Source organism: Solanum verrucosum, unplaced genomic scaffold (genome assembly GCF_900185275.1).
Source record: "Solanum verrucosum unplaced genomic scaffold, falcon-dt-bn FXZP01000102.1, whole genome shotgun sequence".
In the NCBI taxonomy this organism is placed as follows: domain Eukaryota; kingdom Viridiplantae; phylum Streptophyta; class Magnoliopsida; order Solanales; family Solanaceae; genus Solanum; species Solanum verrucosum.
This window is the reverse complement of record NW_026019930.1, coordinates 756046-776004: the sequence shown is the minus strand read 5'-3', so window position 1 is coordinate 776004 and position 19959 is coordinate 756046. Positions and strand designations below refer to the sequence as shown.

General features: G+C 35.9%; 3 protein-coding genes across 4 annotated transcripts; 2 read left to right on the top strand and 1 right to left on the bottom strand.

Annotated features, from left to right (window-relative positions):
• The first annotated feature begins 1855 nt into the window (after window positions 1-1855).
• On the top strand, window positions 1856-6652 carry LOC125828268 (uncharacterized). 2 transcript variants are annotated; one of them, XM_049507586.1, is made up of 4 exons: window positions 1856-2339; window positions 4386-4790; window positions 5017-5213; window positions 6262-6652. In XM_049507586.1, the coding sequence occupies exons 1-4, from the start codon at window positions 1907-1909 to the stop codon at window positions 6505-6507; spliced, it is 1281 nt and encodes a 426-aa protein (XP_049363543.1). In that variant the 5' UTR covers window positions 1856-1906; the 3' UTR covers window positions 6508-6652. The 2 variants fall into 2 exon arrangements, with proteins under 2 accessions (XP_049363543.1, XP_049363548.1); XM_049507591.1 differs by having other exon boundaries at window positions 4386-4718; window positions 6262-6581.
• Window positions 6653-7555: 903 nt separating this feature from the next.
• Window positions 7556-9121, top strand: LOC125828393 (reticulon-like protein B22). The gene is made up of 3 exons (XM_049507707.1): window positions 7556-8182; window positions 8727-8796; window positions 8910-9121. Exons 1-3 carry the CDS (start codon window positions 7814-7816, stop codon window positions 9020-9022), a joined length of 552 nt encoding a protein of 183 aa, XP_049363664.1. The 5' UTR covers window positions 7556-7813; the 3' UTR covers window positions 9023-9121.
• Window positions 9122-9754: 633 nt separating this feature from the next.
• Window positions 9755-19076, bottom strand: LOC125828143 (protein STRUBBELIG-RECEPTOR FAMILY 5-like). The gene is made up of 17 exons (XM_049507461.1): window positions 18999-19076; window positions 18766-18903; window positions 18473-18605; window positions 18269-18340; window positions 18091-18156; window positions 17820-17891; window positions 17667-17738; window positions 16221-16292; window positions 16087-16152; window positions 14570-14635; window positions 14184-14497; window positions 13429-13718; window positions 11851-12122; window positions 11494-11614; window positions 10340-10476; window positions 10101-10257; window positions 9755-9986 (listed from the first exon to the last, which is right to left on the bottom strand). The coding sequence occupies exons 2-17, from the start codon at window positions 18869-18871 to the stop codon at window positions 9894-9896; spliced, it is 2109 nt and encodes a 702-aa protein (XP_049363418.1). The 5' UTR covers window positions 18872-18903; window positions 18999-19076; the 3' UTR covers window positions 9755-9893.
• Between the last annotated feature and the right edge of the window lie 883 nt (window positions 19077-19959).

Sequence of the window (19959 nt, the reverse complement as noted above, 5' to 3'; positions counted from 1 at the left end):
AACGATAATTAAATGATACAATATAATACAATTTAAATAACAATCAATACAAATTTTATATTTTAACTAATAATACAATTACATTACAACGAGTAACAACCATCCGAACTAGGTGTAATTACAAGTAGGGGTGTTCACATGTCGATTTGGATCAATTGTTGATCAAAATCAAAGTTAAACTGATTCAGTCGATTTTAAAATTATTAAAATCATATCAAACCAAATATAATACACATTTGTCGGTTTGATTGTTTTCAATTTCGATTTGATTATTCGGTATTAATCATACACAAAAAGAAAAGAAACGATATTCAAAACAAAAGACAGTTAGAAGAACTCACATCACACAACTTTTGATTACGGAATTTTCAATGAATAAAAGTTTAAAATTCACTATTTTGGCATAAAAGAAAGAGACATTAACATTCTAGCTCCCCATCTCCAAGAATCATAGACACTCATATACATGAAATCAATAAGATAAATGCTCTCATCTTGAACATTTTTACTTTAATATATTATAAATAAATTTTGATCAAAATATATAGTAGATATTTTTTTTTTATAAAAATAATATATTATGTATATATTATAATAAAATAAATGTATATAAAATTTATCACTTCAGCTCCGTTATTTCTTTGAAAAAAATCAAATCAAATACTATTAGTTTTAAGAAATCTAAAATCAAATTCAAATAAATTCAATTTGAATCGATTTTAATCCAACTGGGAACACTCCTAACTACAGGGGTTTATTTAGATAAAATAAGGAAGAAGAAAAGGTGGTTGAATCTAACATTACTCTCAACTTATGGGGCGGATTACGTAAATTTAATTAATAGTCAAGTCAAAACTTTTTCTTCATTTTCGCGGCTTTTTGGGTAATAAACTTCTGACAATATTCTCTGTACGAAAAACCCTTAACCCCATGCACTCTGTTTCCTCTAGGAAATCGCGAACCATCTTTTATTACTTACTTAAATCTCATTTCGTCTTCATCTTCATTAATCTTCTTCTGTTACTGTTCCTACTGTCCAAAACTTGAATCAAAATTTTGCCTTTTTGTCCTTTTATCACCTTTTTTTTCCCTCTTCTTGTGTAATTTTCCTTTTTGAGTTTTTTTTTTTGTTTTTTCAGCATCGTAACGCGTAATGTATTTTTCTGGTTATTCAGATTCATAAATCACACTAAATGTAATGTATCAGTAAAATGTACCCACTCAACTCACTCACCCATTGTTTTTGTTGCCTTTTTTGAACCCCTTTATAATATCACGCCTCGATTCGGTTTCTAGGGTTTGCACTCTATTTAACAAATGGCTTAGGTGGGTGTACACCGGTTTAATCTGTAAGTGATGTTTATTTTGTTTTGAATCTTTCATTTTCAAACTCTATTCCTCTTTGAATCAGTAAAGTTTCGTTTTTTTTTTTTAAAATAATCTTTTTTCATGATTTCCCCTAAATTTTGAAATATAAGTTGATCGCAGTTTGATTGTTTGAATTTGAAATGTATTTTCTTCAGTTTTCTAATTGAAATACTGTGCAGAAGCTGAATGTTGTTGCGGTTTTATTGGGGATTTCACATTGGAAGCTTGATGATGCTGTGGAAGCTGAGGATATACAGATTTAGAATGAGGCTAAATTAGATTATGGATCTGATTTGAGTTCTCAGAGTTTTGCTGGAAGGGACCGCGAATGATTAACTAAAAGTGTCATTTTTGTTATGTCGTGTTTGTTGAATGATTCTTTTTTACTGCATGTAGACTGGAGCTCTTTTGCATCCTGGTGTTGTTGAGAAGAGTAGATCAATCTTTTTGAGGTTAGCTAAGTGAGATTACTAATTTGAACGGACGAACAAAAAGAATTATTGTCTAAGACATTGATAGGGAAGTTGTTGGTTTAGTGATGGATTTCTTCAAAGTGAAGAGATTTAGAAAGGCTCATAAGCCGGAACTAGAGACTAATACAGAGGAAAAACCTGTTCCACTGCCGGGAGAGCAAAAGAATGAAAATGGTAATGTGGGGAAAACAGCTTATGTTGATTCTACTAATGCTGAACCAGAAGACGACGATGATGACTTCATCACTAATGAAGTAAAGAGGAGGTTGAAGGAACTGAGAAGAAACAGCTTTATGGTATTAATTCCTGAAGAGTCAGCTCCAGAAGATGATGATGCAGATGATGAAGAAGAACAGGTGAACATGAATCCCGGTGATTGGAGGGATGTTGAAGCAGAAGGAAGACAGTTTTGGTCTGGCTTCAATGCCGTGTATGACAAATACTCTGAACAAATGCTGTTTTATGACCGCCTGCATGTTCAGCAGCTGCGTGAAATTGGTAATAGTTCCGGACTATGCTTTGCTTTACTTCCTGAAATAAACTTTGGTTCCCTTGCTTTGCACTAGTGGCTCCAAATTAGAAACTGAAATCATCTGTACAATCAGAAATCAATCGAGTAATATATGATAATATCAAAGAAATATTTTCCTTAAATGATAAATTTACAATTCTGGCTAGACAATTAAAAAGCACAATAAGAAAGGATAATCACACTAAATGTAAGAACAAACAATTCTTTTTGGGAAACAATCCTCTAATTAATTCCCTGGGATTTTCTATAGTTGGTGGAGTATATAGAATCCCAATCAAATATAGTTGGTAGAGTGAGTCATTGCATAAAGAGAAAAATTGCCCATCTTTTCTTTCATTCGGGAGAAATATGATTGGGACTCGGGAGGAGCTAATTCAACCCGTCCGGTAAAATAAGAACAGCCCCCACATTCATTTGTTTCGAGAAATCGATCAATTCTGATTCTTTCTCTTATTTTTGGCGTATGGCATCGTCACTCCTTTTGGCGACATCCAAAGGATTTCTCCTTTGCTTTGACAATGAAATTCTGCCCTGGTCCCCTTCATAAAAAGGAAGAGATTTATTGATGTATTTATTGGATCCGTTAGATGTCTAATAATTCAGATGGTAATGATTGTCTCTTGTACCAATGGCTTACTTTTCTAAGTAATGGGAAAGGGATGTGAGGCGTGCCACTGAAAGACTATTGAGACAAAGATGGGCTGTCAAGAACATAGAGGAGGTATCTTAGCTAAAGGCATTCAAAACATTACAAAGTAAAAACAAGTATTAGAGTAAAATAGTGCAATATCCTTGTCTAAAGTTAAAAATAAGGTAAAATAGAGGAATTCACTTATCTATAGAGGCAAATCAAAGCTTTATCGTTAAAGGTTGAATCATGACCTCTCATAGTTGTTATCGTGTACAGATTCCTCAATGTTCAACCTCCCAAGTTTCAGCTCCTCTGCCTCTTGAACAATAGAGACTTCTTCATTTTGCACACCCTTCAGAAGGAACTTAGAATTTCCCTTCATTGACTTTTATATACTGAGATATGGTAGAATTACCCTTCATTCAAGTGTAAAGCTGCCATTTTGCTGGTATATTTGTGTTTTAGAACACAAACCAAGGTGTCTATCTATTGTCATAGTAGCATAAGAACGGGTCATTTGTAAAGAGACAATTTTCCACAACACTCGATGAACCAATCGCACCAAACACTCTAGTTATTGTTTCAATGGAAGACTCAATTGACAAGTTCAATTGAATTTGCCGATAGATCATTCCTTTCAATTGAATTAGCAAATGAATTTTAAACTTAACCCGAAAATTGTTCTGAAACAAAATTTTTAAATAAATTGTGAAACTGCAACAGTGTGTCGTATTAAAGGCATTTAGAGATGAGAAGTCATTCTTTAAAGGTGAGCCTTAGAAAGTACAGACTGTAGTGATGGCTGTTTTTGGGTCAAACTAATAGAGACATCTTTTATATTTAATGGAGAGAACTGCTGTATTTTTTTTTTTCCTGCGGTAGGGTTTGGTTTTGTTCCTCCAGCCATTAGGAACCTGGCAAATTCAATTGCACTAGACCTTTTATTTTATTGAAAAGTTTTATACATAAAGGTACCAAGATGGTACTTTGCGCTAGATCTAACCTAATGGGCAACTGCAAGTCCCAGATTCTGAGTGCACAAAGAATCAGTTTTTGCTTATCTTGAGCACTTAAATCTCTGTTTCTATTTTGTTACCTCTAAATGAACTGTTACATAAGTTCCCTTGTGTGGTTGTTAGATGTGTTTCTATGCATGCTAGTATAAATATCTTGTGATTCTCATTTGTCCTGGTCTATACTCTGGCTTTGACGGTGCTTTAGTAAGTTTAATGTTGATTTTTTCACTGTCGCTTTAACGGTGCTTTATTAAGTTTAATGCTTATTGTTTCTCTGTCGTTGCAAGCATCTCCAAAATAGAGCTGATTTGCAGCTTCGAGAGCACCAAATTTCTTGGTGGTTAACAAAATTTAGTATTTTCCAGGTTCGCATATTTCATCTACTTCTTCGCCAAGATCTGCACCTAAAAAGCTTGTATCACCCTTTCGGTGCCTGTCCTTGAAAAAAATGGATGAATTTCAGGATGAAACTCAGCACTTGCACCAGCCTGTGGCTAACATTAATCAAGATCTTGAAACAGCTTACGTAGCTCAGATGTGCCTGACCTGGGAAGTTCTTCACTGTCAGTACACACAATTGAGTCAGAAAATCTCTAGCCAACCTGATAGTCCCATCTTCTATAATCACAGCGCTCAGCAGTTTCAGCAGTTATTGGTCTTGTTACAACGATTTATTGAAACTGAACCTTTTGAACCAGGTACAAGGCCTGAAATTTATGCTCGCATGAGAAATGCATTGCCTATGCTACTTCAGGTTCCTAAAGTCCAAGGTAGTACTGATATCTATAATGATTGATTTCCTATTAGATGTTATTTGATTTTCCTAATGATTAAAGACTTTTTTTTTCCCTTGTATTGAATGACTTGGACTTGTTAAGAATATGTAATTTGCAAAAGTTCGCTTTGTATTTAATGCATATTAAACTTTGATGTACTGGAGTTGGTAAAGTTGATTTTCTCTTGATCTGTCTAAGAAATCGAATCTCTCAAGTTTAGGTTCAGATCAAAAGAAATTGGAAGATGATGAGTTGCCAGTTCTTGCTCCAGATCTACTCAAAGTGATTGAAAGTTCAATCCTCACTTTTCGTCTATTTGTGAAGATGGACAAGAAGTCTAGCAGTGTACGAAATCTTTTCGGAAGCCAGAACCAGATGACAACACCCGTTCATCAGGTTCAATGTTCTCTTGAAAAGGTAAGGCATTGGTTTGATATTCTCTGTTTAACCATCCTTATGCTTGTACCTTACTTTTGGCACTGTACTTTTATGAGGTAGTATGGTTAGCGTTTGTCCTGGAAGAATTTCAAGATAGTTTCCTTTTCATGCTCCGGGGAATAAGGAAATATAGAAAATATGTGTTTGTATAAAATAGTTGAGACCCACTCAGAAAAATATCCAATATGGAGCAGATTTAGGGAAGGCTTCAAACTTGTTTCCCACATTATCCACTTGAGATGAAAAAATGAGCTATACCATCAGTCAATGAGGTTGCCTTCGAATTTGTCTAGTCAAAATTCCCGACTTAATTCTCTCTTCTTGTCTCTTCCTTATCCTGTTTCTGAAATGTGGGGGCTCCATTTTCTTCTCTCTTTTAGCACATTGCACCACCTGTGGATTTCTTTCAAATTTTGCCACAAGGAACTGTACCAGCAGTTTCTGCGATATTCATATGACGTGTGATTAGGTGTCTTCGATTGTGACGAAGAGGACCATACTCCATATCATCAAATGATAGTATTGTTTCTTTCATAAGCCTTTTCTTGACTCTTCTATCTATGTCATATTCATTCCCGTCCAGCTCATATGAGGAGATCAAGAGGTAAGTTTTGCTTCCTTTCCCCCAAACAGATTTTCTGAACCATAAATTAATAGGAAAGTAAAAGGTTGTTTAGTGAGAGATTGTTAAATAATAAAAACTGGAAGACGTTTTGGTCATTGACAAACCCATAGTTTCGTTACAGTATTAGAAGTCTGCTTTTGGAGATTTCTAGGTTTCCTCTGTTTCCTGTTTATTTGAATGTTGAACTGATATCATTAACTTAATATCCATTTGCTATTTTCAGTAGTTGGTTGTAATGTAGTATTGCTAATAGTAATTCAAGCAAAGCTCTTGCTATCTCCATTTTGCTTTGGCTTGTAACTTGTAAGATAGTCAAGCAATGCCTACTTTGGGACAGAAGTTTGGACTTTGGATGTTGCTGTTGGTCTTCTTTGGGATAACTTTCGAGTCTTTCTAATGCAGAAAAAGGTGAAACTGAAGGAACTACGGAAGAAAACAAAGAACCTGAAGAAGAAATCATGGCCTAGCATGGCAGCAGATGTCGACCTGTTGCTTGGCCTTATTGATGTAAAGGTCATGAATAGGGTCCTAAGAATGGAAAGAATCAGTAAGGAGCAGTTATTCTGGTGCGAAGAAAAGATGAAGAAGCTAGATGTAACTGACGGCAAGCTGCAGAGGGACCCCTCTCTCATCTTATTTCCTGGTTAGCAGGCAAATCGAAACTCTTGACTTGCTAGAAAAACCAATATCCTCTTTTTTCCTTCTGTATTGGCTGTATAATAGGGTGGATATTCTTTTATCAACTGTTTGACAGTGGTGGTTTTTTTAGTTGAAAAGACTTGAGTTTTATTTAACAATGCGTTCCCCAGGTTTTATTAAGCCTCGTAGAAGTGGGGACAAGGCATGATGCCTGCCTTTTCATAATTTTTGCCATTGCATTTTAGACCCAAAACTAGCAAACAATAGCAAGTTCTTTTAGGTTTTTGTTGCTTTACGGAGTGACAAACATCCATTAGATGATCATGGAGTGTGAACTAGTGATCAACGATGAGGAGGAGTATTATCAAATCTCAAGTTCAAATTTAGTTGGAGATAAAAAATAATTAGGTAATTTTCGAGACCCATGTCTATACACCGCCCTCATTAGAAAATGTGTCACCAAACAATTCTAGACTTTCCTATTTTTTACTGTGACCTGGATCTACTACTTCCTCCGTTTCAATTTACGAGACATCTTTTAAAAAAAGATATATTTCTCTTTTTGGAATTACTTTATCCTTAATTACATAAATTTATAGCTATAAAAACATCACATATTTATGACTCACGTTTTCGTTTTCTTTTGAACACGCTGCCTAATTAATAAAAGATTTATTTGGCATGGATAAAAACAAAAATGAAAAAAGTCCTAATTATAAGCTGTTAACATCATTTCGTAGAGGGTTAGCAGGAGTATAAAAAGGGCTCTTCGCACATTTGATCGCTCGGTCAAATAATTAAAACTACTAACCAAAAGTTAAAAAAAATTTAAATGTACGTTCTATAACAAAACATATATAATTCTCCTCTATTATTTTAGTAGGCAACTATATAATATAATTTTTTTTATATAAAAAATATCATAATCCCTAGACAAGTCAACTAAAATAGTTTTAGATCTGGAGAAAAGAAAACAAGCATTATTGAGCATTGACAATAGAAAAAGAAAAATGTTCCCTCCCGAGTATTTTCCAACGATTCTCTTGTTGGCTTTCAAAATGTTTGCTCCGTTTTAATTTGTTTGAAATATTTTTGTTGGAAACTGTTATGAAATGGACATGGACAGTTTTCTTCAGAAGCTTCTCTTTGAATACATGGAATAAAATATGTCAATAATAATCTCAATTAAGCCAGCAGATTTTGAAGAACTTAGAGAAGACGACGCAGCGTTCGGAATTGACTCACCGATAAATCCCCCGTCCATATCTAGCGCCACTGTAATTGAGGCATTAGAGACCAAAAAAGTACCTGCACCATGGAAGAATTGAACGCTAACGAGGAGATTCGAAGGACAATAAAACCTAGGAGGAAGAAGGATTTGCGTGGTCCCGTACCCTTCATACTCATCATTTGCGGCACTCTCGTTTACTACCACTGTGTTTATCGGAATGCCAGTATCGTCTCTCTCGTCTCTGACGTCTTTATTGTAATCATTTGTTCCCTCGCTATTCTCGGACTCCTGTATCGCCAGATGAACATTTCGGTTCCTGTGGATCCACTAGAATGGCAGATCTCACAGAACACCGCGAATCGCGTCCTTGCCTGCATTGCTAATACTATCGGCGCTGCTGAGTCTGTTCTCCGCGTTTCTGCTACCGGACATGATAAGCGCTTGTTCGTTAAGGTACTAACCAACTTGTACTATCTACTCTGTTATTCGATTCATCGGAAAGTGATAGAAACTTGAATGAATTTGTGTAGAAAAATTGTTTTTGGAACTTAATATTGTGCTTGGACTTGCATTTTACTTGGATTTTTTTTTTGAGATTTTGTCGTACGTAAAATTTCACCAAAAACTGGTAAATTCTTTTGAAGAAGATTTTTAAGAAACTGAGCCAAGGGCCTACGGAAAGGTAGTGGAAAGGTCAATGTACACACTACCTTTCCTAGGTCTCATTGCATAAATTTTCAAACTTGACTAAATTTCATGAACAAACAATCTGTGGCCGAATGGGAGCTTAATATGTGTTTCAATACTATTATACTGTAGTAAAAGTTATTTGGCTCGGCCGAACACAGCATCTGAGCTTCTACGTGCCCTACATTTCATCTACTATAGGATAATTAATACAGAAAGGAAAGCTTCATACAGAAACTCAAATACTAATTTGATGTAACTGAAAAATGGATTGGTGAACGTTATTAAAATCATCCTACTACATTGCCAGGTTGTGGTTACTCTTTATGTGCTATCGGTTTTGGGAAGGATAGCATCAGGTGTTACTGTTGCCTATGCCGGTGAGTCATTTCTTCTCCTATTTCCTCTACTTGTATTATCGGGGTACAAGGTCGATTTTCATTCACAATTTTGCATCAAATTAAGCTGTTCTGTGTGGATTAATTATATGCAGGACTCTGTTTTCTTTGCCTTTACATGCTTGCTGAGAATTCTCAGCTGATTAGCGTATGTTTGTGGAGTCAACCAAGGAGAAAGGACTCAAGAGAAACAGTTCAGAGCGACTAGGGTGTTTTGCTCAGTCCACGGAGCATATGAATTGCCTTGGTTTGTAGATAGACCAAAAGAGGTAATGAAGGAATAAGAACAGAATTTTAATACCACTGGCATAAAGTAAATAATGTAATTGGTCCGTACGTTCTATCCGTTCGAGTTATTGCAAAGTGTGAATTCTTTGTGTGTAGCCTTATGATTTTCGTATTAGCTGAAAGAACAAGAGAGCTTCTGCAAATTCACCAACAACATGATGATGGTAGGCGTTTAACATGTGTTTTGTCTTGACTCTTGATGAGTGGTCAACAACTACTGTTTGATACGTAGGATTTTGAGCTTGTAGATTTGAACTGATTGCCCCAAAATGATTTCTTTTGAAAAATTGCACAAAAGTGCATTTGATCCCATCTCAATTTTTCTTTTCAAATTCGAAACAGAAAAATACAGACTCCCTCTTGAATCACCACAGAAAACACAGATCAGAAAAACATGAAGATTTTGTGTCTGAAATCACATAAGAGTATCAAGGAGTTTGATCCTTGTACTTCAAATCCTGCCTCATTATATGGAACTGGGATATGAAGTTATCGACACTACAACCTTACAATTCACAAGAGAAGAGACTGCTATTGGCGTGCTCTGCCATGACAAACCGATCATTGCTTTCAACTAGACTTCAAAGTACTGGAAAGTGTTTGCAATACTCAAAATACTCATCGACGTGACAACAAAGGTCCTTGGTCATAAGATGGTTAAAACCAATACAACTTTTAACACTTGATTTTCTTAAAGGAGAAGATGAAGTAAGAAAAAAAATGGGAGTCACGTCTTCTCAAGTCTGAAAAGATCTTCTTCCCTTTTTTTTTTTGCCGAGAACCTGAAAGTATCAGTAATCATCATCATCACCTCTCTGGCTCATATTCGACTTTTGAACTAAACGGACCACCTCAGACATTTGTGGTCGAAATTCTGGCTCCGACTGATAACATCAGAAATCACGAATAAGTCAAGAATCGTTATTCTTTAGGCTATTGATAGAAAGATATTAGTTAACTCCCTCCATTTTCGAAAATTACTGCAAAAGAAGTCTAACCTGAACGCACAGAGCAGTCACATTGGCAAATCTAGAGAGAGATTTAGGAGGATAAAGTCCACGCAGAGCAGGATCAGCCATTTGCTCTAAGGCATCTAGATCATGTAGTTGTGGCGATGCCCATTCGACCAGGCACTGTTCTAATCTTGGCTTTGAACTGAAGCATCGATATGAATATGTTAGATTCATATTTTGGTGGATAACTGGACAAATTAAAATTAGCATGCAAGGGGATGCACCTGTCAAAAGGCTTTCGCCCTGTCAATAGTTCCAACATGACAACTCCGAAGCTATAAACATCACTCTTCGAAGTATATGCAGAAGGTTTTGTGCATTCTGGAGCAGTGTATCCAGCATCCAAGTTTTTGCTTGATCGCTGAAAAAAAGGGAGAAGGTTGAATAACATTATTTAAGCATGATGTACCTCTACTAGACACCAACGCACCATGTGAAATATCTTAAGCATAAATCAGCAAATGTGGACTGATCCAGGTTAACCCTACGTACCAACAACGGAGTATGCATTTCAGCAAACTCACGGTGGATCCAGGATTTGAACTTTATGGGTTCTATATTTGAAGTATCGGATCTGAAATTTATTATATGTACATACTAGTCAATTTGTCAACAAATATATAGAATTTTGATCAAAGTTACTGGGATCTGGAACCCGTACTTCCAATGCTAGCTCCACCACTGAATTTACAGACTACTAGTATTATTTATCTATCCTGGATTGTTACCATCTTCTATGTTCATATTCATTTATATAGCACCATATCCTGTTTTTCAGATCATGGCACTTATTCTCAAACTAGAACCTGATCGCCATGTCAAACTACACAAATTTATACCAAATCATGCATCTATTACCCATCCAATAGACCAATACCATTCACCGCTGAGTGATGAAGAAAATAATGGAAGGCATGTGACTTGGAGAAGGACCTGGTACCATGGACATTCTATTTGGAAATGAGCTGTGTCAGTGACATTCTAAGCAATGATGGACACCAATTATGAAGCTGCTAACAAATTCAATCAGTCCTTGGCCAAGAAAAGGTAACAATATCCACATTTCATTTTTGAGTCTTCCAAAATAGTATTCATTTTTATGGAAGACTATCCACATTATATATGTCAATAATTACAAGATTTCAACTTTCATACGTCTCGATAGTTTTCTTAAAATTTCGAAATATCCAACATATAACTTAAGAAGTTACATGCGGCCCACTTTATTTTTCTGAATATGACTTTATCCATTTCCTGTTTCAAGTGGTCACATTTGCAAGTTAGCAGGTTCCTAAATCATAACATTCAAAACTGCAGAAATAGTATGAACTCAGGTGGAAACAATACTTGCAGTAGCTAAAGGTCTATCTTCACATACCTGATGAAACATTGCCATGCCACACTCACAGAGACGAGAATTCAATTCAGCATCGAGCACAATGTTTGAAGTTCTTATATTCCTGTGGAGACATGATGGAGAACAAACCTCATGCAGGTACCTATATACAAATTAAAATCATGTCATAGGATCTATTAGGAGAACCACATTGACTAGAGTGTTTCTTAATAATTCAAATCATGTCGTACTCGATGGGATATCAGTTACAGTGGAAACTGTAATGTCACTCACCACTAAGGGCATGCAATTAATCTGTGCCAATAGTACTCACTACCGATACCAACATTAAAGGAAATCACCAACTGCAAGAGAAACAACACGAAGAGTTTGACTTACTCAAGAGCACGGGCGGCCCCTAGAGCAATTCTGACTCTTGTGTTCCATGTAAGAGGTTTACTGAAGTCATCTGACACATGAAGGAATTCATAAAGTGAACCATTTCTAAAATACTCAAAGATTAACATATTCTGTCCCTGTTCTGAACAATAACCAATAACTTCAGCTATATTTGGGTGGTGAAGATTGGAAATTTTGCCAACAATTTCTGTGAATTCTGTGCACTGCCCATCTTGGAAAAAAGAGGAGTCTATTTTCTGTACCGCCAGAACCTGGTAAATCAAAAATAAGATTTCTCCATTATGTTTATCATACAGTACAAATATGATTAAATACTTCTAGACCATATAAACATCAGCTGAACCTCCCTAGAAATGGTAGCCAACCAATTAGTAGCACCAGAAGCATTTGCAGGTTTAAGTTGAACCAAGCACGATATATCTGCTTGGGACATATATTATGTTCACTTCCACATTACAACTATCTGCTGCAATGAATAGAAAAGCTAGATAATCTGGCCTCAAGGGACTTTGAAATAATAAGCTAACAAAAGAAGATAAAAGCAACTAAAATTATTGCCATGTTAAGTTGGAGCATGTGCTATAGGTCCAAAAGTAGATGCGAACAGAATATGCAAGATTCCCATGCAGAGATATCTGAGCAATCCATATTGTAGGATATGAAAAGACTGATACAAGTTCTAACGAGACCTTTGATGAGAAGTGAGCTCACATCCATCCATCATTATAGTCTAATTTCTGTGGTCAACTAGTACGCTTACAGTACCTATTAACATATTGCTGAACAAACTTTATCATGGAAGTGATCTGCTAAGGTCTGGAAGAAATTTGTTTTCGTTGAAAAGAACCTCTCTACAGTGTTGTAAGGAAACAAAGAAGAGGTCAAATTATATCTACACAAAGGCAATAGCTCAACCAGGAAATTTAAGTCAGTTTACCACAATTTACATGTAGTAGAACATGATCACCTATGCAATGATTAACAAGGACAATGTGATAGGTTCAAGGATTACGCCGGAACAATAGATGTAAGTTCATTTACTTTAGGTCCCATGCAACAGTAGAAGATCATCTATATTATTATCCATAAGGTTACAAGAATTATAAAGACAACTAGACAAGGACTATGTATTTATTTCAATCTTTCAAAAGGAACCTTCAGAAAGAATTTTCACTTCAAACTTTAGACTTGGGCTGGTTCCCTGGGTACCATTCTGAAATACCAATGATTTCCTCTAGAAATGACTGTAGAAAACATTACTTTCAATGTCAAAGCAGGTGGAAGATATGTGCATGAACTTATGTATTTCATGAATACGAACCCTTCAAAACCGAGAAAAAGCTTAAATATCATAGATCTTCAAGTACTCATGAACAATATTAGCTCTACAAATATATATCTGTCTGTTGCCTTTTCTTCTGTTTACCTTTGACTAATCTATGTATTGTATCCAATCTCTCATGATGTATAATGGAGATTATGCAACCAATTCATGAAGTGAATTAACAACAAATATACCATAAAACTAAACAGCACTGTAAATCAGGTCAAGCTTACCTTGCCATCTGGATATTTTGCCATGTATACTCGACCAATTGATCCCTCACCAAGAAGGCGAGAACTTGCAAAGTTACCAGTTGCATTCTGCAAATCAGCTAATGGATAGTGATCTACCTTAACTGAACTGCTCTGTTTCATAGGATTTGCGAACTCTTTATCATTGAACGACTTGAGATGATCTGAAGGTGGAGCATTTTTCAGCTCCTTCTCATTAAAAGACTTGTGACGCTCTGAATTAAGACGCTTAAGAGCCATTGAGGAAGAGGTTTGCAAATGTTTTTCTGCAGCTGATGATGAATCAGAGGACATAGTTTCTGTCAGATGAAATAATACAATTGTGACCAACAAGGGAGGTTGCTCTAGTTGGGAGAGCCTTCCATTTTCAACTAAGAGGTTTCGAGTTCGTCATAAGGGGGAAAATGGGCATAAATCTCTATTGTCCCATGGGTAAAGGGTTGTGGAGGGGTCTGTTCACCAAATAAAACAATAATAATAGTACAATCGAACCAACAACAACATACCCAATGTGATCCCACAAATATGGGGTCTACACAGACCTTCCACCTATCTTTGCGGGGTAGAGAGGCCATTTCTGAAAAACCCTTGGTAATAGTACAACCTAACCTTAGCTTAATTTTAGAGACAATATTCAGAGGACAAAGAATATGTGATTGGAAAGCCACACATATTCTTTTTCTTCTCCATTGCTCTCCTTTTATAGAAGGGGATTGGAAAGCCAAAAGTAAAATTACCTCTGAATTCCTCCTGCATGTTGGCACGTACGCTACTAGATAACTCCTGAGATGCAAGAGGAGTAAAAGGTTGACGCTGGCTAAATTTATCTTCTTCAAGAAAATGGGAGGAAGGTGATGATCTTTTTCTTCTTGACAATAGAGCAATTATAACACCAAGTAGCAACAAAACACCCAGTAATATCCCAGCAATGGCCCCTATACCCAGGCCAGATTTTCCAGATTCCTTATCCGACTTCCTGGTGTGTGGTTTAGCTTTCTGCCCAGGAGGCGGAGGAGGAGCTGATCCAGTAGACCAACTATTTCCGCCAGTCCTTTTAAGTAAAAAGAAAGTATCAGGCATTATAAATCGAAACTAGTTAACCAATAGTTCATCCAACACTCACTCTAAATTTTTGATGTCTTTCAGCTCATCCGGAATCCATCCATTAAATTGGTTGTTTGCTACATTCCTGCCAGCATTTTGTTGAATACACTGGCTTAGTTACGTATAAACACCCGAGGACACTTCATACTTGTGACAGTTTCTTACTCAAATCCAAGCCAGCATTTTATTCAAGGGATAACGAAAAAAAGTATGTGATTACATATTTGGCCTACTAATGATTTATGATTCTATCAGTGTCTTATAAAGGGCTTTTTCTGCATATTGATTGCCTGAACAAGTGGCAAGGGGCATTCGGGATGTTGCATGCAGCCACGTAGTAAAAGCTCACCTCTCTCAAAGGAGGAAAAAAAGAGAAATATCTTTCTGAATCATAGACCTTATAGTACTAGAAGTCACAGTCTTCATAAGAAAAAGTACTAGAAATCATAGTAAAACTTGGGCTACACAAGTTGGACAGTGTTTGAGCTGTCTATGCTGTAATCTCTAACTGATTGCGTACCTTGTTTCCGTTCTTGACCACTATCAGGAACCTTCTCATTTACCTATATTATGATCATTATACAGCCAATGCCCAACGGCAAACTGGATGTCCAAGAATTTTTTTAGCTTTGTGTTAACCAAGTGAAAGGTGGAACAGAGTTTTTGATCGAAGACATAACTTCTTACTTAAGAAGGAGGTCCTTTTGTAGAGCCCTTGAAATTTAAGTAAATATGCTACATTTAATTCTCACATAGAAAGTAAAAGTGTCGTGATGCATGCTCCTCGATTTACAGTTGGTTAGCTTTATCAAGAAACAAAAGATAACTCTAAAGGTAGACCAGGTATTGCTTTTGTGAAACAAACTTATATCAACCATAAGTCCATAACATAGTGTAACTTTAGAAATACTGAAATACAGAGGCAGATAAGGTGGCATCTGATATACAGAATAAGCTTATATCAACTTATAGAATGATGCAAAGATGTGAATATTTCATGTGCGAGTCTAAGATCTTCAATGTACATCAATCCTAACACTGAAGATGACGAAGTCTAGGTACTCTACAAAGTTGTCTGGTTATAATTTCTTTTGTTGATATCTTACTTAACTTCGTTGAACAAACTTATAGCAACCATAACCTTGAAATGTGAAATCAATGCTAACTTTAGAAATAAAGAGGCAGACAGGGTGGCATCAGACCTACAGAATAAGCATATATCAACTCAGTAGCAATCATGGTATAATACAAAAGACAACCTAATACACCAATTATACTCAGATTTTGAAAATAAGATAAATGAAGAAGTCAAGAAACATGAAAAACTTTCTTGCTTTGCACTTTCTGGGAAATTTTTCTTCTTTTTTTTTTTTTTTTGGGGGGGGGGGGGGGGGGGTGGTGGTGGTGTTGGAGAGATGGGGCTAGGAGAGTGCTAAGAATTGTAATTTTTAACACATAATGGAGGAAAACTTACTACACTTTGGAATTGCAAAAACCATGACTTAGAATTGTAGCTTTACTAACAGTTCAACTTACAAATCGTCAAGTTCAAGATCAGCAAGAACATTTATTGATCCAGTAAACTGATTGTTCTGTATGTGCCTGCATGCGGAGTGAAAATGTTTAGCTCCAATCAAGATTTTGATCCCAAATATTAAGCACTAGCTTACAATTTGCTGAGGCTTGAGAGGGATTTAAGACCCTGAGGCAAACTGCCTGATATTGAATTGTAGGAGAGATCCCTGGATAAAATTGCACGAGTTAGTTGATACACTAGACAATTATATTACCTGACACACTACAATGCTTATGAATATATGTATGCATGTTGATATGCAGGAATGCATAGAGAAAAAAGCGAGGGGGCCGTAAAAGCATTGTTATCTTACTTGACTTTATTATCATAGAGAGACTGGACTAACAGGATAATTTTAACTTATGTGGTGTTTCGTAGGAAGTACAAATGAAAATTAGACTATATATCGAGTCAGTAGTCCTTCATAACCTGTCTAGGCGGTGACACAAGGTGATCCATCACCACTTTTGCTTTCCTATTAGTAATAAACTCTAAGCTTAGTTCTTAACAGAGTGATCAACTTGAATAGCTGCAAGGATTGGATTGGTGATATAAACGGTAATTCAGGTGAAATATCACATATGATATATGTCAATGATACACTAGTGTTGTGTGGTGCTGAAGAGGGGCATGGTTATTCTCAAAGGTGATACTTCTCGCCTTGGATGCTATTTCTCGTACTGAAAGTAATGATCTGAAGGAAAACCTCTGAAAATAGTTAAGTAAAACCTCATTCCCTCATTCGCGGAGGCAAAGATTTTATGCTGAGTATTTGAAATGCTAAGAATCCACCCGAAAACAAATAACCTCTGCAATTAAATGTCTCACTTACCTTTTTGGTCCATCTTGAATTAATGTTCTCCCTAGAAATGTCTTATCATAAACCCAAATATCCTTTAAAGAAGTGTCATACAATTTCACATCTCTATAAATTTTCACTAATCCATTAGCAAGAAAAACTGTTAGCAGGTCATGGTTGTTCTCTTTTAATTTTGAACAATCACATTTCAAGTCAATATGGACATTCCAATTGGAATGAAGGAGTTTCAAGAAAATTCAATGTTAAGGCTATAGAGATGCGATCAGAAGTCTTCCATCAGTTAAGACTTTGCTCAAATCAACTCAATTCACACATTTCCCACACCTTTATGAATAATCACAGACGTGCAGATTTCCATCCTCAAGCACTACAAGCAGCAAAGAATGATGTTCAATCTATATGACTAGGGAGCTCATTATTTACACATCCACATTGTTCGTTGTCATTCCACATCTAGCAACAATTTCTTAATTGTTACTGTAGATCAGATCAGAGATAAGCAGACAGTGAGCAAAGGATAGTCAGGAAAAGGCAATGCAAACATATTCTTGGAACAACTAATATCAATGAACTTTTCTACTTCCAGAACCATTCACTCTACAGTCTGTCTCTAATATTTCCTTGCAGCCATTCATGAACTTATTTGCTGAAGGCAAGACCTTATAGAAACAAAGAAAAAGACAAAAGGGAGTATCTGGATGCAAAATTTGCAATACTTACATCTCAGTAAGTTTTGTAAGTTTTCCAAATAAATCACTCAGTGATCCACTTAGCTTATTATGATTAAGATTCCTGCACAACACCAAGAGCATTATTGACACCTGATATGAAGCCTAAAATTTAAAACATTAAGAATAAGAGAAAAACCATTACATGGATTTAAGCTCAGTCATCTGAGAAATTGAATAAGGTACAGTTCCACCAAATTGATTTCCAGAAAGATCCCTGCAGAACAAGAACCGAATGAGGGACTGATAGGGCGCAATATCAACAGAAACAGATCTTCTGGATAAGGCTTAATGCTACTTAATAATAAATAGTCGGTCTAAGAAGACACCAAAAGGAGGTGACCAAAAGTTGCAGCCTGAGGAGAAACTTCATAATGAGGTATGTCTAAGAACTTAATGCTTGTCTGCCTACTTACAGGTGTTTTGTGCGAGGAGGAAGTTGGTATGGTATGTTGTCCTTCAGGTTGTTTTTGCTCACATCACTGCACTATGACATTCAAATTCATCTTTGTCAGGACCAGTTCTTTCAGTGGACAGATAAAATCACATAATATAAACCTAATTTCCAATATCCAAGAGTTGTCTGGGCCTCACAAGTAGGTAACTTTCTCCAACTTATCAAGCTGGAAGCCAAGTGATCCAGTGAGCCCCAAGCCAGATAGATCACTGCAACATAATTTAGGAATAAGCAGATCATGGATTAGTAAAAGAACCAGAAGGCAACTTTTTCTTTTCCTTACGCGTTGTAAGTAAAAGCAAATGAAATGACAAAAGCAAATAAGAAAAGGAAAGAAGTACATTTCAGTGACATCGGAACCAGAACACTTGATACCCTTCCAAGAATCATCACAAGGATTTCCTCCATCGGATTTCCATCCATCAAGTTTGGAATGGGGCTTCAAATACTGATACATGTCATTGAGGGCTGAAACTGTAAAGACAATTAAATTTGTTATCTACATATCTAAAGATGTATATGAATAACATTTATTGGTTATCTAAGCTCATAAAGACTCAAAGTTTCTTCTTGCGCTCTAGCCAAATAATTGAGAAGTTATACATTACTTCTCAATTCAGAATTGGGGATTTACCTTGTTGGGAATCTGTTTTCGAAAGCACCACATTAACAGTGAAGGAGCTTGTAAGGATGATCCAACAAAGGAAAGTGCACGGACTTATCATCATCATCATCATCATATTTGGGCGATCAGTTGCCCAAACCTAAAATACTTGTCAAACAACAACAAAAACAGCAGTATTATGAAATCAGTAAATTAGTACTACTCCACGGAATTCGAATAGGGTGATGATTCCAAGTCTGTACATTGCTGCCCTACGCGAAGAGCAAGTTGAGATCATTCCCCAATCGGCCTCTGCGCGAAGGGTGATAATATCTCGAGGGATCAAAAAATTATGAGGAGAAAATTGTTTGTCGACTCTCGAAAGAATGCATTTGGGAGTGGCGATGAACAGTAGCTGAATTGGGATTGGAAATGCTCCAATGGTAACGACCTGAAAATTTGGAGAAGACAGTGAAGAAGAATGAAATTAGGCACTCGTTTCGATTGGACAGCCATTTTGCGAATGCTTCGCCCCAAAAGCAAGGATGACCTTTGATCCATTTTTCAGTTGTAAAATATTTATACGTGTGTGTGAGTGCGCAAGGCGAGGTAATCGCAGAATATATATTTCTGTTCAAGCTTTGCCGTATGTGGGCTTGAAATTTGTATACTTGAGAATACAACATTTTTAGTGTAAAATTACACTGGCATGTTGTGTTGTATTAATTCAAAATTAATTATTTTAATGTAAGACATTAAATTTTGACAAAAATATCCTTCTTTAAAAGTTACTTCCTATATTCTATATTAAGTGCATTTTTTTAAAAAAAAATGTTGTTTAAAATAATTGAATTGTTCAAAGTTTAAGATAAATGTATGATTTCTTTTTCTTCATGTTTGTCCTTTCCATTAATGAAGTTTTATATTTTTTAGCAGATAAATTACACTATTTACAAAGTTATATTTACGATTTGACAAAGGACAATAGTGAAAAATATGGTTTTGAATTATGTCCTCAAATATTTTTCTTAATAGGTGTACATTACCTCACAAATTCACTTAATATGGAAGAGAGGAGTAAAAACTAGATAAAGTTATTACTTTGAATGTCATAAATGTTGCGGAAGATTAAATTGATAAAAGTTTGAACAACATGAAATTTGAAACTCCAACAATTTTTCAAACTTCAGCACCTTAAACTAGAGATTTACTTGTCCTAGCTTT

Coding starts and splice junctions, on each gene's coding strand:
- LOC125828268 (XM_049507586.1), top strand. CDS start 1,907: ATGGATTTCTTCAAAGTGAAGAGATTTAGAAAGGCTCATAAGCCGGAA. Junction 2,340..4,385: donor TCAGCAGCTGCGTGAAATTG/GTAATAGTTCCG, acceptor AGTATTTTCCAG/GTTCGCATATTTCATCTACT. Junction 4,791..5,016: donor TCAGGTTCCTAAAGTCCAAG/GTAGTACTGATA, acceptor TCTCAAGTTTAG/GTTCAGATCAAAAGAAATTG.
- LOC125828393 (XM_049507707.1), top strand. CDS start 7,814: ATGGAAGAATTGAACGCTAACGAGGAGATTCGAAGGACAATAAAACCT. Junction 8,183..8,726: donor ATAAGCGCTTGTTCGTTAAG/GTACTAACCAAC, acceptor CTACATTGCCAG/GTTGTGGTTACTCTTTATGT. Junction 8,797..8,909: donor TGTTACTGTTGCCTATGCCG/GTGAGTCATTTC, acceptor AATTATATGCAG/GACTCTGTTTTCTTTGCCTT.
- LOC125828143 (XM_049507461.1), bottom strand. CDS start 18,871: ATGATGATGATGATGATGATAAGTCCGTGCACTTTCCTTTGTTGGATC. Junction 17,739..17,819: donor ATGACTGAGCTTAAATCCAT/GTAATGGTTTTT, acceptor GGTGTTGTGCAG/GAATCTTAATCATAATAAGC. Junction 11,615..11,850: donor GGGGCCGCCCGTGCTCTTGA/GTAAGTCAAACT, acceptor ATTTGTATATAG/GTACCTGCATGAGGTTTGTT.